The 17,429-nt window shown below is 42.5% G+C and overlaps 2 protein-coding genes across 5 annotated transcripts in view; one reads left to right on the top strand and one right to left on the bottom strand.

The window, feature by feature from the left end:
* The window catches only part of SOAT1 (sterol O-acyltransferase 1), a 30,062-nt gene extending 26,773 nt beyond the window's left edge, over positions 1–3,289 (top strand). For both annotated transcript variants that reach the window (XM_086753905.1, XM_086753907.1), the window contains exons 15-16: positions 102–247; positions 1,118–3,289. In XM_086753905.1, coding sequence (XP_086610031.1) covers positions 102–247; positions 1,118–1,174 — 203 coding nt within the window. In that variant the 3' untranslated portion in view covers positions 1,175–3,289. The remainder of the gene's footprint in view (positions 1–101; positions 248–1,117) is intronic.
* TOR1AIP2 (torsin 1A interacting protein 2) overlaps positions 1–17,429 on the bottom strand; it is a 187,571-nt gene that overhangs the window by 77,689 nt on the left and 92,453 nt on the right. The window lies entirely within an intron of this gene.

Consider the following 17,429-nt stretch of genomic DNA (forward strand, 5'->3'; position numbering starts at 1 on the left):
AAGGGAGGAAAAGATCCAGTGAAATCAATTGGTCTTTGATTCTTTAATCCTGAGTTTGTTTATGAATAAATCCTTTTTTTTTTTCTTTCACCTTTTTCCAGTGGTTTTCAACTTCATCCTTAATGACCGTCGGAAAGGGCCCATCTGGAATGTGATCATGTGGACATCTCTCTTCCTGGGCCAAGGTGTCATCATTTGCCTCTACAGCCAGGAGTGGTATGCCCGACAGTACTGCCCTATGGAAAACGTGAGTGACTGACCTTTCCTGCGGGATAACTGCCGATGCGGGTGGCTTGTCCTTTCTTGCTGTGGGGACAGGGCAGAAGTTAAATGAGATGAGCCTTTCTGGCGGTGTGCTTATATCGATTCATTAGGAGTCATTTAGTCTTAGAAACTGTAGAGAATCTAGGAAAGCTTGTCCGAACAAGAGTGCTTTCATTAGTGCTTTTTCTGTGCTGATAGTATTTCAGTACTTGAAACTGAGGGTGTTTTTTCCCACATTTCTGAGGACACAAGGCACTGCTTGAGAGTACGCTAGACCATTCAGGCTGTGTGAATAGAACTGCAGCGCTTGGCCAGTGAGGTCAGGAGAAACCTTTCTAGGAGGCCCACAAAAACAAAGTCTCTTGTGCCTGTCCCAGGCTAGAGTGGGTGCCAGTGAGAATTGGTTGCCTAGAAATGGTCAGTTTTGGGTTTTGTTGGTGTTACTTTCTGACTTAGAACTCATTTTCTTGATACTTGATTCTGTTCTACATAAAACTTCTTGCTGTCTTAGTTGATCTCAGTTTTAACCAAAGATGTCCTCAGGCAAACTCTATTTTTGATTCTCTTCACTTAAGAGTTTGTTATTGTAAATGACTGGCTTCCTGATACAGTATGTTACTAGTGCAGTATTTAGCTGATGTGTCAGAACTAGGGTTAAGGCAGATGGCAGACAAACAGCTTGTTGTAACTGTAGCTACTCTTCCATACACTGTTTTGTGAGGATAAGAATAGGGTTAGAGGATGTAAAAATGCAGTTTGATCTTTCCTGTTAGGGAAGCTTGACTTTTACAGACCATACCACAGCTGGTGCTGTTTGCCTGTGACTAACTTGCTGTCTCTCCATGTTTTGCAGCCTGTGTTCCTGGACTACTTAAAACCACGTTCATGGTCTTGTCATATGAAGATGTAAAAATGGTATGCTCTGGCCGTGTCATCACCACAGAAGATCAGAGTTGTCCTCCAAGTATTTGGACCTATGACCTAACTCGCTATGGACTTTTTCTAAGGGAAGTTGTGCCTCCTGATTATTGGGGAGAAACTGTCATTTTTTTTAAACATTACTGAGGCAAACCAGTTGACCTGGGTTGCAGCAGGCTTCATAGGCAGCATCTACTACATGCTGTCCCACTTTGAGCCATTTCCATGCCAGTAAAACATTGAGCTGAAGGTGGAGCCTACTGGAATCCTACTCGTCCAGAGGTCCCCCCAAGCTGCTGCTCTTCTGGACAATAGATGATCTAGTCAGATTTGCTGTTAGCTCATTGCTGGCATCCGTCCATCTTCCTTAACCCCCTCCCTTTGCAATTTTTTTTTTCTCCCTTCTGGTAATGGGATGTCTACAAAACTTGTATTCTTTGTGATCCTGTCTGCTTCAATAACGTGGACAAGTGGCAGAGCAACAGGATATTTGCCTCATCGCTCTGAAAATAGCCAAAGTACTCCTGGATGGCTTTGAGCTGTATTCTATGTATGTTGGCTGCCTACAGCTTTAAAATGGCAGAGGAAGAGGGGATTGTCCGTTTACTTGTGGCTACATTGGAGAATCGGGTTCAGAAGCAGGGCACAGTGTGTGCAGTCTTTATATGACTTTTTACACTGAAAAATTGTTTTCTCTATATTCATTAAGCTCCAAACTGATTTATAGCATTTTTGTTCTCCGAAGGCCTTTGCAACTTGAAGAGTAGTTTTTCTTCTAGCTCTTCCTTTCTCTTGCTCCAGGTAATCAATTTATTTAACAATTAACTTGTGAAGGAGCTTTTGCTTTAATTTGGCAGATGCTTTAAGGTATACTAGTTGTTAAGGCTTTCTTTAGTGCAGAAGATTTGAAATACTATGACCCAACTCTGAGAAAATGCAGTCGACTTTACAGGTACATAGAGCATTCTTGTCTGAAATGGCTACATCCCAGTTCAATATGCCAGCGCATCTTGGTGCTTCTCGCCAACGTGTCGTAACAGCACACATCTTCTCATCAACACTGTTAAAGGGAAAAGCATTATGTGAATTTGGCATTACAATATTCATTAGGTAGAGTCCCTTCAGTTTCCTTGTTCTGTCAGATGCCAAGCACAAAAGGGAACTTGCAGAGTATCTGGGTACCTGTCTCTTCAGTTTTACTGGAACTGCACCTCCTGTTATTGGAGAAGGGAGGGTAATCTGATGGAGGTACCTTAACTTTGGTCACAGAGATTTCTGGATTACTCAAACGTTCTTTATTGGTGCGTTTGGTAACAGCTTTTCCTTGCTGACCGGCAGCCTAGGTATTTGATACCAGCAGTATTGGGACTGTTGATGGACTTGTCTCCTAATCCACTTAAGATTGTCTTTTGGGCTTCTATTTTTACTAACCTGAGTCAAAAGTAATTTCAAAAGCTGGACGATACTTAAACTCTTCCAGGTTTTCAATTTCCTGTAAGAAGAAATCTCGCTCTTCAGAAAGGACATTGCGTCAGGTCAAATTTGCCAAATACAGCGTTTGCATATGTGGCTCTCCTCTGAAAATACCTCCTACTAGAACTTGTTTGCTGAAACGGTTGGGTTAATTTCAGAGGAAGGAGTTCATCTACGTACTGAAACTTGGCAGTATTAGTATATAAAATCCTGAGAATGAAATGGATTACTTTCTCCTCATTCAGTTTGATTTAATACTACATCTTTCACCATTTGTTTTGTGGGAGGAAGGGACAGAAGCACTGGGGCATGTAAGCTTTTTTTTAAAAACAAACAAACAAAAACATCCCACTCTTTGGCCAAATAGTTTTGTCACCTCCTTAGTATAGGATGAAATTCAGTCCAGTACTACTTAGTTATGGTGCTCAAAACACTTGTGTACAGCTCTAATTGCACTCAAATAGGGTGTGATGGATTTTTAGGGACTTGATTTGTCATCTTGATGCCAGTGTCAGGTCTTGCTCCTGTCTCAGTATTCTCAAAAGGAGATCAAATCATGGCACTTTATGCCAAGTTTTGGTGTTTCCCTTGCAGCTGGTACTGTCATATTCCTAATAAAGAATATCAGCATTTACTGTGTCAGCATCCTCAGTGTTTGAAGCCTGAGGGCTTGAGCATCTGGCAAGCAAAAGGCAACCAGAAAGGGATGCTCAGCTGTTGGAACTAATCTTAGTTTTTGACAGGTTGAGGTTTTTAGCCTTGTAGATCAAGGCATCTGGCAACCATGCTGTCAGGGCATTAACAGTTGAGATTACTTACAATTTCATGATTTATTTTTTTTGTAATTGCTTTTGAATGTGGGCTTATTTTCATTTTTCTCAAGGGGAAATACTAAGTCTTTTGCACATTACTTTTTAAATTAGAGTCAGTTGTACCATGTTTGTTTGAGTTTTCTTAGGCTGTGAGTGCCAGAGCTAGCAATATGGTGTTCTGGTCAATAATGAGGATGCTAAGGTTCACAACCTGCCCTTTACCAGTTCTTAATAATAGTATATATTGTTTTCTGTAGTTCTTTCCAACACAAGAATTGTGCAGCTTGCTTCCATGGCAACTCCCTCGGTTTTGAGGTGGGAAGCCTCCAGCTTTGGAATGGCAGCCAGTACAGCTGCAGCTCCTTGCTCAATAACATCACAAGTATTAATATAGTGAAATGTGTCCCAGTTTTCATGCGGATAACAGTTTGTTCTCAGGAAGGCTGAACCTCTGCAGAGTCTTCATGTCCTTTCTGTTGGGATATTTAACTTCTGGCCTTCAGAGGTGAAGCAGTCCTGCATCTGAGCTGCTAACTGTGCGCTATCCCATGACAGCCATCTGCATAAGGCCTGTTCTATGCGTTGTGGTTGGAGGGGGGGAAAATCCTAATGTATTTTTTTAATATGAAATGGCATGGATTACATGAATCAGTCCACTTGCTAAAGGAAAACTGAACTGTTTGAGCTCCCACCTTCTGAATGTAGATAGGCTGGAAGGACGGAGGTCCAGCATGAGCTGTGAGCAAGCCCATGTGCTCTACAGCATCAGGGTTATGAGCCAGCTCCCTGCAGTGCCTCCGAGCCAGCCGAGTTCAATCTTGTCTTGTTTCCCTGTGCTGGCAGCTGGGGCCACGAAGCCATCGCTGCCCCTTCACCTGTGGTGACAGGGAAGAGGCATGCAAGCAGAGGATGGCCCAGCAGCCGCCATGTGCCGCTGTGCCCTGGCACCAGCGGTTCCATGTATGCAACCTGTACTGTGTTCTGTCATGCAGAAGAGCTGTTTATAATCTACTGTATTACAGCAGTTGAAATATATTTTGCTATTAGGGGAGGAAAAAAATTGCCTTGGCCTGTTTCTTTCTTCTCTGAGGCTTGTGATTTGGGGAGAGGGAGAGGTGGTTACAAGAGGGCAAAGGGGAGTGGGGCTGGGGGCAGAGTAACATATGTGGGGTTACTCTTCTGGGAAGGTGGCTGCTGTGGGGAGATGTCCGTCAGAGCCTAATGGGGCTGGGGAGTCCCTGGCACAGCTGCGTCCCAGCCCTCCTGGATGGGGCTACAAGTCTCCCCCTTTCCAAGAGTAGAGAGGAGAGAGATGGAGGCAGCTGTGCTGTGGCAGACCCAGGCCTGCAGGTACCAGGCAAGACTGCTGGAGGGTAGGGAGAAGACCTCCTCTGCTGGGTGTGTAGGAAGGAATACAAACCCTTCTTCAGGTCCTAAAAAGCAGCAGGAAATGTCAGAGCTAAATACCAGCCGAGCAGGATCGGCCACTGCATCTCTGCGAGAGGAAAGGACATCCTTGGAAGTGCTGGAGAAGAGCATGGGGAAGGAGCTGATAGCTCTTGGAACAGACCAGAGTTTCTAACCTCTCCTGATGTAACGCATATTGAATTGGAGCAGCTGCCAAATGTATGTCACGTTGGTGATTTCTGCCTTTATTTTGGGCCTGAAAGGGTTTGTGTGCCAAGAACTTAATGTGATATTTTCCAGCTGTGTACCATATGGTCTAAAGTCTTGTCCTTAAACTGTAGCTACTACAGAACAGTGTCATTAGTCTTCCCATCCTTTCTGGTAGGAATATTGTGTACTGCCAAAAATAGCTGTTAGGAAAAAGTTTTCTTCTCTCAGAAGTTTTTAGCAAATTTTTTTCATTTTCTTTCCGAGAAACTGTCTACGCAGCAAGACAAGAAACTACATGGCAAGATGACTCCTAGATTATACCTACACCCACAAATATGTATCTGAAGGCAAAGAAGTGTAGCTAACCCGATTAGAAAACAGAGACTACAAGGATACAGCTGATCAGGAGGCCAAAAAGTTATAATACCAAGGGTATTTATAAGCAATATATATTGGCAAGGCTAGTGGCAGGGGGAGGCTTCAGAAGAGAATTCATGGAGATTACAAAACTAATGGAAACACTTTTTTTTCATTAGTAAGATATTGTTAAGAAGAAAAAGTGGTAAGATTAACAACTAGAGACAATTAAAATTAAATCTCTGTCCCAGTTAGATGTATAACAGAAGCAGTTCTTAATACAGTTTGTAGATGGAAAACCAAGCACCCCTATGGAGGATGTCGCAAAGCATCAGGGGATTTTTCCCAAATGAAGGACTGAATGTCAAGTGTAAGGGGGGGGTCTTTGACAATAAATAATAATTAAAAAAAAAAAAAATTAAAGCTGTGCAGTACAAATGCAGTTTTAATTCTGTTTCTGGATCATTCATGACTGCAAAATTCCTTGGCTAAGCGTTAAAATAAGTGTTCACCATGCCCACAACTGGAGCACCAGCTCCTGGACCAAAAGCCAATGGAAGGAAACTGAACAGTGCCTCTGCATTAAGTTTTGCCTTTATTTAGGCATTTGCTGATATTTTAGGATGTTAATATCTTTGTAGAAAGATGACTGCTAGCAATCCACAAGAAAGGAAATGGCTTTACAGAAACATGCAAACTTTAGTTCCTTACAGCATCCCTTGGTGTCTGTGCACCTGACAGCTTGGTGCAGTCGTGTGACTAGTGCTTTATCTCCTGTCGTTAGAAGGTAATAGTTGTTCTAGGCTTCACCGAAGATCTAACAACTACTAAAAATGGGATTAGCTCCCTGCTTTTTAATCTCACTTTCGGGTAAGGGAGCAGACCTCTTGTCACTGTTTTTCTCAGCCCTCTATTTGATCATTGGTTTTGCTTTCTCTTTCACCAGCAGAATAAATGTAGTTGCTATGGTTCTGACATGCTATTTTCCAGACATCCCCAAGGATGCTTGACCCACATCAGGCCCGTTTCTTCCTCCCTGGACCATAGTTTTGTTCCATAAAATGATTTCCACAGCCTGACCTGTGCCAGCATTTCTCTCTACAGCCTGGAGTACTTCTGGCCCTGCAAGCCACCAAACCCCCACTGGGATTCAGGGTGAGCATGCTTCCATCTTCTGCCACTTTCTGTCCAGAATTGTCTCTGTTGGGGTGTGTGTTCATTCCCTGGGCAAAATGAACATTTGCCAACCTCGTAAGATAAATTTATCTTCTATTGCATTACTTTTCTGACGGTGCCATTTGATGCAGATCCAATGTGCTGCCTTCCAGTGCCTACAAAACGCACTCGCACCCTGGTGCTGCCGTGAAGCCCTTGCTGAGGCTGTTTCTTTAGCCTCAAGACAGAAATAATGACATGAAGCTTGTTCAGACAGCCACCCTGACCTCTCCCATTCCTTGGCACGTGTCTTGCTAAGAAGTGACAGCCACGTGTGCCTTGTCTGCAGGGCTGCCTGCAGTCCAGATCGGCTTTGGCATTATCCTAATCATCGGAGCAAGTTCAGACACCTGACGGACCACCCTGTCAGTTTGACAAGCGCTGGAAAGTAAGCAAAGAAAGGATAAAGAGCCCAGGGCGATGGAAAGACATTAGAGCTGGGAACGCAGAGCTAGATCTCTCCCTTGGTCCTTTTTTATGGTAGGTGGCTGTGCTGCCTAATGTGGCTGCATAAATGGGCCAGCTGCCCTGTCTGATTTCGGGCTGGAGATATTTGAGGGAAAGATGTTTTGGGAATAATAAATTAGAGTTGTTAAAAGAGCAATTCTTGGAACCATCCTTCCAAAGGATGCCAGGCTCACAGGGATGCTCTGTGATCCATGATTAAGAAAAGAAGCTCTTCTGGCTTTAATGGACTTAGCGAGGAATAGTTTTACGCTTATTTGTAAAAAAGCGATGCTTAACAGCACTAGGAAGTGAAAAATGTTTTGCTCTTTATCAGACACTGAATATGTATGCAACAGGGAGCTGGCAGCAGATTTGAAAAAAAGACAGGCAATGCGAGGTTAATCTGCCTAACAAACATTATCTCGTCAGTCTTTTTTGGCTCGGGGAGGGAGTCCTGGCCATGAGCCTGGCCTTGGGCTGAGCAGAACAAACCTGTGCGTGGCTTAGGCTGGCAGTAAGGGAACGATGGGTTGCCTGCAGGCTGGAACAGCAAACGAGCCCTTTCCCTCCATTTCAGGGATGTCCCTTACCTGTGTGAGATTGCACCTAGCCAAGAAGCTATGAAAGCAATGACTAGCAGAAGATCTTTTGCTGAGAGTTGTCAGGAGCAGATAGGGAGCCATGGTACAGTCTCATGTACTCCTGAGAGCACTGCTGTTCAGGAGTTTCTCTGTGTGTATCCTGATCCTAAAACTCATCAACTCTCATTGGGGCTCCAGCCCCCCAGCTTGCCTGCTGCAGTTTGGTGTTAGTTGTTTCAATCTGGTTTTGGACATAGATTGTTTCTGTGGAGCGGGAAAGGGAAAAGCAGTGTGAAAAGTCACTACATGAGCTTCCCTCTCCCAGCTGCCAAACCTGTGTCTTTGAGAAGGAACTGGGAGGGTCTTCACATCTTTTATGCTGATGTTTTGTGCTCTTTTTTTTTTCCATCCCCAGCGAGCATCCCTAGCAGGTAGCCTGGTTCCTGAGGAATTTCACATCGTGAAGAACCAGGTGAGTTTTGCCCTTGAAGTACTTCCATGAGTGAGTGCTTTTTCCTTTACAAAGGTTTGTCCTCAACTGTTCAGAGCAGGGGGATAAAGTGATGAGAGGCTGAGGATGCTGCCCAAATAACACTTCTTGCTATTGGGAAGGGGAGAGTATAAAAGGGAGGTTATGAAAATTCTATCCTTTTCTTTCACCCTGCTATTTTGGGGTGACTAACAGAATTTGCCACACACAAGTACTGATTCTCAGGGGAGTTCTGGTAGTTGAACATGGATGTAGAAGTTGAAGTATGATTCAATCCCTGGAGGTAACTTTTGGAAGTTGCTACTGGGTTTTTGCCCTTTTTTGTTTCTGGGTTTGGTTTTTTTTGTTTGGACAAGGGGGTGTTTTTTTATGGTTGGTTTTAAAAATTTTGCTTAGTTTCTCTGGTTTTCTTTTATAATTGCTTTCTGCCACAAAGCTGGGTGGGCTCTGAGTGGTTCTTATTCTCACTTCATGTTTGTAGAGTCCTTCTAGCATCTTGAATTCGACTGGTGGGGGGGTGTGTGTTTGAAATTGCAGCTTTTTTTTTTTTAAACCCCGGGCTGTGAGTTTTGAATTTAGTTTACCAAGCTTTGCCCAAAAAATGCTATTGAGACTCCCCTTGGTCTCTCCAGACAACTTACTAAATTTAAAGGAGGTTCTTTTTCCTTGTTCAAGGATTAAAATACAAAGATAAAGAATGAAATCCTCAGAATGTGTTTGCCAACACGATGTAACCAAACATTATTATTATTTTTATGATCTCCTGTGATCAGTCTCTGGGTGGGTGTGATGTGATTGCATGGTGCTTTTCTGACCCCACCAGTAAATTTTAAACCCATTGGTCACTTCTTAGCTGAGTACTATGAGAGGTCTTAAAGGGAGATGGTTTCTACAAGATTTCTGTTGTTAGTGGCAAGAAGGAGCTCCAGCTGGGGGAACAGCTGCAGGAGGTCCAATTGTCATGTTAGGTACAGGATGCTCCCACTGAAGATCAACCCTGCAGACCATTCTTTACTTCTCCAACTTTTATCAGCTCATACACGCGACTAAGAGATTGAAGGAGAGAGTGGGATCCTGTAGCTAGCACTGGAAGCATTGTTTTGTAATTTAGTTCTAACGTTTGTGTTCATTTCAGTGAATAGATAATGCTGCTCAAAGACCATGAAAAGAAACTATGACTGTTCCCATCTGTGTAAGTACCACCCTGCGTGAAGTTGTTGGAAAGTAGACTCAACCACTTGAGCCCCATTTCATTGCTGGTAAAGCTCCTGTGTTACTGTCAGACGCCTCTCCTCTCAGAAGAACACAGGGCCGAGAATGTTTATTTCAGATAACAGGCAGAAACCAGCTCACATTGGTTTGCAGGCTCTGTGTTAGTGGAAAGACACTGACCAACGTTCTCGAGCATTTCATAATTCTCTTGGCCTCAAGGTAGGGGCCTGTCTGTGATGGGTACCTGTTCAAAGTGTTTGTATGCGTGGTTTATGCTGCTCTATGGTTCTCAGTAAAGCATTCAGTACTTTGGCTGCTATTTGAACTTTCAAATCTTGGTCTAGTTTCAAATGAGCATTAAAATTTGAATGCGTTCACACTCTGCTTTTCTTTCTTTACTCCATGTCCCCTTTTCTCTACCTGAAACTTTTATTTTTCCTCTGTTTCCCCTTTTTCTTTGTGGCTTTCTTCCCTGTCCCTGTTCCTTCTCCATAAAACCAAAACAGATCCAGGCTAGTGTAATTTTGGCCTCATAGATATGGGGCTGCATGGTATCGCAGTAGCATACAAGCTACAAGGAGTCAAGCACTCGGTTCTGGCATACCCGGGGAGGGTGAGCCACCCTAGTCCTGTTTCAAAGGGTTTGTCAGCGCTGTGCTGTACTATTACAGACATTTCCCAGATCTCTGATATATACATCTCTCAAAATAGCTAGGGCAAAGGGAAGATTCCTCTGACTTGGATCAAAACAATCACAACCAGTCCCTTTTCCCACCCTCTTGCCCAGTGCCTGCAGGACACAGGAGACCAGGCTGATCTGCAGGAAGAGACATGGCCGTTCAGGGAGAGATTGGGTCACGCTGGAACAGAAACAGAGCATTCCAAGGGGTCCAGCCAGGGAAAACTGCAAATTGTCTGCAGCAGCTTCAACAAGCAGCTTCAGTAGTTCCATTGCAGTGACTCGAGAGTGGTCCAGAGCGACCAGAGGTAGCAGCCCACTCCCTCAACCTTTGCCTCGTGACAGTAGGTCTCACTGGCCCAGTGCAAAGCATGCACTGACTCTCAGGTGCAGTGAGATTTTGTGCAATTTGCACGTCCCTTACTGCTCTACTTTACTTCTCAACACATGTGTTTTGATAACCAGGTCCCTAATGGTAACTCCAAAGAGATGCTGTGGATGTGTGGTTGAATTCAGAGGAGCTCACGCTGCAAACCAGAACGTCCTTTTTGCAGCTGTCATTGCTGTAAAAGAATTCTTCTATTTAGTTTGGTTCATTTTAACTTGAATGCACACACACTGATGCTTCAATAAAGCATTCAGTTCTCTCATGTGCAGATATGAAATGAGACTCTGAGAGTCAAGAGGTTTCAAATCCAAAGTCATTTTTTATGATACAGTGGTTGTATTTTGCAGGCTTTTTGTTAGTCCCTTGTGATATATTAAATAAAACAAAGCATAAGTGCAAATACAAAATGCAGAAATATACATAGTGTGTGCGTAAACAAAATACATCACTTTACAGATTTTATTCATAAAGTTAGTAATGTCTGAATTGTCAACACATGCTTGAATTTGATTTTCGTCTTTTCTGGAAGTGAAATATTTTCTTAACTGGCACCCAGTGTTTGTATTACTTTGAGTGAGAGAATAAAAACTTCTAGTTGAGTAGGGCCTGATGGTTTTTAATTCTCTTTCAGTTTGTATCATAAACTTGGTATGCATAGAGTATATTTTCACTCTTGGCTTTACACTGGCTACTAAAGGAGTTTTCTTCTCTCAACTCTCATCCCTTCTTTCCCTCTCCAATAAATGAAAAGCTACTGGATGAAATTCTACAAGATATCAAGAACTTGGTAAATGTAAGATTCTGGAAGGCTGCACATATTATCAAGTGGTATCTGCTTAGCAAATTACCATGTTAGCTGAGCCCCAGTGAGCATCTATGCCCATCACAAATGTGAACAAAACCACATCAGCTCAAATCTTTTGTACTGAAGCTTAAACTAAGAGTCTATACATGAGAATTTGTAATTGATCAATACCACGGTTCAGCCTGTGCATTAACTTAGTCGTGCATTTGAGCACTGTCTGACCAACAGTTCGGGTGACTGATAAATTATATTAATTCATAGAAGCACTCAGAATTGTCACCAATAAGTTTCCAATTTGTTGTGCTGTCTACTTACTGTGACATCTTTATGCTCATGAACTCCTCACACTTCTCTTACCTGATTTCCACGATCTTTCTGTTGCAGCCAAGGAGTGGTCCAACCTTTAAGGGCATGGCGATCTTGCTACTTTTCTTTCAGATGCTCAAAGAAGACTTAAAGCAGTATGGAGGGGTGGTGCACCTAAGAAAAACTGAAAGTCTGAGGAGTGCTGCCAGCCTGCAGGAGCACTGGACGGAGCTGGGACAAACACTGCTGAGTCGACATCAGGACTTTGCTAGAGCGTTGCCTCCACAGCACGCTGCCCTGGAAGAAAGAAACCAGAGGATGTGTGGCAATACAATATAAAAATAAGTGGGAATAATGGTAAGGAATGACCAGTATTGCAGTTCAGTCTTTCCTTGGGGATGCCAGGAAGGTAGCGAGTAATAAAGGACTGTTTGACAAAATCTGTACTACCTTTTTCCAAAGCTCAAGTCTGACCCCCAGATATGTGCTGGGAATCAAAAGCATTCAAGGCATAAACTCCAAGAAAATCAACTTGCAGTCATATGTAAAAAGAATATCTGAAATTTTAAATGCGATATAGTGCAAAGAACTTGTAATGCAGATATACCATGAGGAAATCGTGTGTTCAGAGGGAGCACAAGTGGTTTGTGACTATATGGATAAGTCATGTAAAAGAAAATAAATGTAAAATGAAAGAATGGATGTTTAAAATCCATGTAAAACATCACTTTGGAGGTCATTAACCAGATAACAGTCTCAGAGGGTAATGCTTTTTTTATTACTTTATCATTAAAACAAAGTTATCTCAATCTAGATATTGAATTATCTTGATAATAAAGTATGTAAATAAATGTTTGCTGATATAAAGTTATCGTGTCCAGTGTAAGATAACAAACATATGTTGGATAATTTGCAACTAACCTCAACCTTTGCCTCTTAGCAAACTCATGTTTGCTAAACTGCTTCTCACACTGTTGTTCTTTCACTCAGGATTGTCCTGTGCTTTTCCCTACACTATCTTACACTACATATTATATTTCGGCCTACTAAAGGAGCGGAGATAGAATGATAAGTCTGTCCATCCTAAAAGACAGCTAAAGGAATAAAATATTCCCGGTAGTTTTCATTAGAAAGTGAGAGAAAGAAGAAGGAACTGGGCCATAATTGGCCACACACCAGCATGTCAAAAAGTTAAGAGCCGATTCTCAGAAGCCTCGATGGTTGTGATCTGAGCAAAGGGCTAGGCAGCGCAGCCCAGGCATCTGGTGCAAAATTGCTTCAGCCAGTTAAGTCCAGAAAAAAATTATTTTAGCTTATTTTAATAAGGGCTTTGTGAACTGAACCATAGGAAAGGCATTCTCTTGATCCATACAAGGCAGTGTATTTTGAAGGGCTTTAATTCATTTTTGCATTGTAATGTAATGGCCTTTCAGTAGAAAAGACAAGGTATCCCTCTCTTTAAATTGCATCTCTGGTATGAAACAGTGAAAATGAAAAGGATTATAAAGAATAGATAAGAGAATACTGAAATCATGGTAATTTTGTCCTGTAAGACAATGGCACCTAAAGTATTTCTCAGTTACCTGAAGTATTTATTATCTTCTAAGATCTGATTATCTGATGTCAAGCAGCATGTGTCAGAAATACAAAGGGTTTGGTATTTGATGACAAGGATTAGAGATGCAGAGAGAAAAATGAGATATGAGGCTGTTTTAGACAAGAGATATAAGAGAAGACTTACATGAAGTCTATAAGATTTGGCTTAAGGTCTTTTCTTTCACTCGATCTTCCTTGGTCACTTCTTAAACCTTCACAGTGGACATTCTGTGTGAGAATAAGATGTTTTTGACTCTAAAATTGGCACTTGGGACTGGAGTGACCTCTCTGGTGAGCTCCAGTTGCTGGGGAGTTGATTAAGCTTATAAGAGAAATGCAATGACATAGACAGCCTTCCAAAAGCAAGCCACTATTTAATAAGGATCCAGAATACTGTCTAAGGGCTAATAAAGCCAAACCACACAGAAGCAATCAGAAGTGATTTTTCTCCCTCATCCTGTGCCGTCCTGGGACCCACCTCTTTTTTTCTTTCCTCTTAAGCTGAGGCTGCATGGCAGGGATACTTAAACACCTTAATTCCTACTACTTCTCCTTGGTCTCTTGGTCATTAAAAACTAATGTCTGGTTGTAGGGCTCCCATTGTGTGCCCTAAAATGCTCCACCCTGCAGAGGGTAACCTCCTCCATTTCTTACCAGTCTGGACATCCCAACACTGCTTCATTGCACTTCTCCCGATCCAGAGGAGAAGTTAAGCAGTTCTACCTCACAGCTGTACAGTGGGGAAGCCATCAAAACTATTGAAATATTTTTAAAAAGTCATCACCTCCATATGCATAGCATGCCATCTTTGCTACAAGATGCCATGGAGGCCAGGAACTCGCCAGGATTTAAAAAAAGCTTAAGGACTGGATGTCAAGAGCAAACAGTTACATTTCAAGCACATTCCCCAATAAAAAGAGAATATTCATGGGGATGTGCCAGATGAGTGAATGAACAAGTAATTTACTATCTTGTCCAAGCATTTTTGCACATCTGTGCATAGTGTATCACCCACATCTTTGAAGAATTGGCTTGTAACTGCAAAGCTGTTTTAAAAAGAGTTATATTCAGCCTTTATGCAATGAGGGAGCCAAATCTGCCAAGACAAGAAGAAAAAGTCAGGGCTTCAAATCAAGCCCATTTTCTTTCAGCTTGCTTTTAATTCAGTGCTTACTAAACAGCTCATTCTTAGTCCTAAGTGTAGCCAGTTCCCACAAAGGCTGTTCGTCCCTCCTGGCATCCCTCTTTGAATCCAGCTTTGTTTTTGTTGGCTGAAAGATTTGTAATTAAAGGTTTGTATTTTCTTCCCCCACAGGCACAGCTAGGTTTTGACAGCCTTGGTGAGAAGTAGGGAAGATTGGTTATTTAAGGTGCAAAAGCTGAAGCAAGGTTCTGGCATGCACGAAGCTGGGCTGTGGGCATTTTATCACAAGATTCCTGCATGGCTGGCCCGGGTGGATGCAGTGATGAGCTGTACAGACTCCAGCCAGTTGCATGAAGCTGAGAGTGATAAGAAACCACATTTCCCATAGGGACAGAGGTGTTAATTGTGTCTGAACCGACCTTGTACATTAAACTACACTTGTAAGAAAAAAGAAATGTTCTTTTGTGGGGAGCCTGGCACAGGAAACTGGCAGTGGGATAAATGCGATCGACAAAGTGTTAAAATGATTGGCGACTGCCTTTCATTTGCTTTGATTTGCCAATAACTGTGGAAACAGTTGATGGCTTCAATATCGCTCCTGGAACATCCCCATCTCTCTCAGAACTGCCACCTGCCTTGGAAGTCTTGACATTTGAAGAAAAACCAAAATATGTGATTCATTTACAGTCAGATTTGTGGGGACATATTCCTCTTCATGGTGCTCTATTGTCTTTGGTAAATATCATCAAGAAATAAATAATTTGCAGAGCACATGCATAATGTATATGTAAGAGATTTCTTGCAAATGCCAAGTTCGCCCACGACTATAGCATTAACGAAAATGCCTATGTCATGTTTCCATGGTGTACTAAAATATGTTGTTTTCTTGGACTTGGGAAGTAAAAGGTGTCTTTGAGATAGAAGATCCTTGGGTCTGGTGCACTAGAGGTCACTTTGGTTCTGAATTTGCTTTTTTTTTTTTTCATGGTGGTACCTAGAGGATTTTTTAAGATGATTCAGTGATGGATTCCGCCCAGGAATCATGCGGTTGAGATGTCACGCATCTTAATGAAAAGGTAACTAATTGTAAGCCTGAAACTGCTAGGGATAAGAGCACTAGATCGAGTATTCACCCTTTCCTTCGATGTCCATCTGGCCAGAGCACAGGTGTGAGGATCGCGTGTTTCTCTTCTGACACTTTCCTTCCTGTTTGAGTTGAGTTCCGGCTTTTGTCTTCCAGTCAAAGGAGAGCTGAGGAGAAGTCCTTTAAAAATAGCTGTAAGGTTTCTTATACAGCACATTAACACAATTTTATTGTTTCATCTTTAGCAAGCATTTTCTTTGGAATAACATTGATATTTCCTGTTCAGAGAACTGTTTTGGCTGCTTCCTCTCTGTGTTTTTTCTTCTTTCTCCCAGAAATGTAGATCAGAGGCTCTTATTAGGCTTTTTTTTTTTTTTATTTCCTGTAAGTGTGGTGTGTGATTTTTGTTTTGTTGCTGAATTCTGGAAAAGAGAAAGCACCACATGGCTGATAAGCAGCATATGATCCTAAACAAGAACTGGGAGAAGGATAGATCCATGATAGGCAAAGATGTGTTTGTAATGGGAATGAATATGGGAGGAAAAAAAATGATAAAAACAAATGTTTGTGTCATTAGGTCAGTTTGCAAATTGAATTAGTTAGGTTATTGACTTATGTGAAATACACTGACTTCAGACTGCTTGGTGAGTCCAGTCATTTATTGCTGGTTTTGATTTGCTCTGATGTTTTGTGCAGGTGAATGAACTGCACCGAAACTTGACCCAGTGACTGGTGAATTTGCCGAGACGCATGACAACAGACCGCTTGTCCTGGGAGTGTCCCCAGTCGCAAGAGTCAGACTCTTTTCTTAGGTCCTAAATGTGCCTTACTGGAATTTGGAGGGAGCCTAATAAAAGAGGAACACCTCGAGAGACAGGCAGTGCCTCCTTTATACCTACTACTGCTGTAAAACATGCTAGCACCTGTGATTGCATGGGCTACAACTATCTCCAATCTCTGTAACCCAGTGAATGCACCAGCAACCCAAGACTATCAGCCAGTGAGACTTCCACATCTGAGTCAGATAAGCATTTTAGTCTGTTTTTACTGCCAAGATCAGTTCAGTGCCTGAACTAGCCTCTGGTTTTTCATGTTTTGCTGATACTGAGCTCTTGTCTGTGCTATGACTGTGCACTGAGACACCAGCACCAAACCAGGTACATGCCACTGATAAAATGCAGCATTGTTGGTTTCGTGTTCACTTATAGAAGGTTTTGCTCTTCCCAACCAGAGGGAGATGACTGCCACCAAGTTGTTGACTCACTTTTCTGAGAAAGAGTTTGAAGCCCTGGCGATACTAGAGCATCTGCAAGTGCAGCTCCTGTGGGTACTGGTCGTTTGCTGGAGGCCTGAGCAGGGCAGGGTTTCATCCCAGGCAAGTCCCTGATCTCTGATAAGGTTCTGCTTCATCCAATATCTGTTGGCTTAACTTTGGGTTTCCTTCCCTTCTGATTGCCTTGGGCCATTTATGTTAGCTGAAGGCATGACCCCTGTCAGCTGTCCTTCATCTGTGTGCAAATTTTCTGTCTTGTGTACTCATGAGGTATATTGCAGAGGTACTCATTGTGGTTTTCTGCAAGACTTCTTAATACTTCAGGTCCTGTTAGCACTTGCAGAGTGCTATGTGAATGCCGCTGAGTGCTTCCAGGGCCTGCTAGTGCCCAGGAGCTTGGTAGGGGCACCCAAGTGGCTCCACACAGAATCACATCAAGGTTTGTGTTTGGTAATGACTTTTTCCATACCTGAGCAGGCTTAGGCACTCTGAATTACATTCCCTCATACTTCTCATTTTGTCTGTGAGCTTACATTATCCAGAGTTACCCCATCTCTTTAGCTTTGCTAATAATTGACTGTGCACAATATTTTTCTCTGCACAATGAGAATCAACATCTTACCCTTTGCAAGCAAACACTGAGTTTTAAAATTAACTCAATTTGCAGGGTTTACATAAATGTGCCATGAAGTCCTTTATAGATCTTTTAACAACACCCTTCTCTGAAGCTATAAATGTGTTTTGCAGAGTCAGTCAATCCCACTGAAC

This window comes from Chlamydotis macqueenii, chromosome 8, assembly GCF_036417535.1.
Source record: "Chlamydotis macqueenii isolate bChlMac1 chromosome 8, bChlMac1.mat, whole genome shotgun sequence".
Classification (NCBI taxonomy): Eukaryota; Metazoa; Chordata; class Aves; order Otidiformes; family Otididae; genus Chlamydotis; species Chlamydotis macqueenii.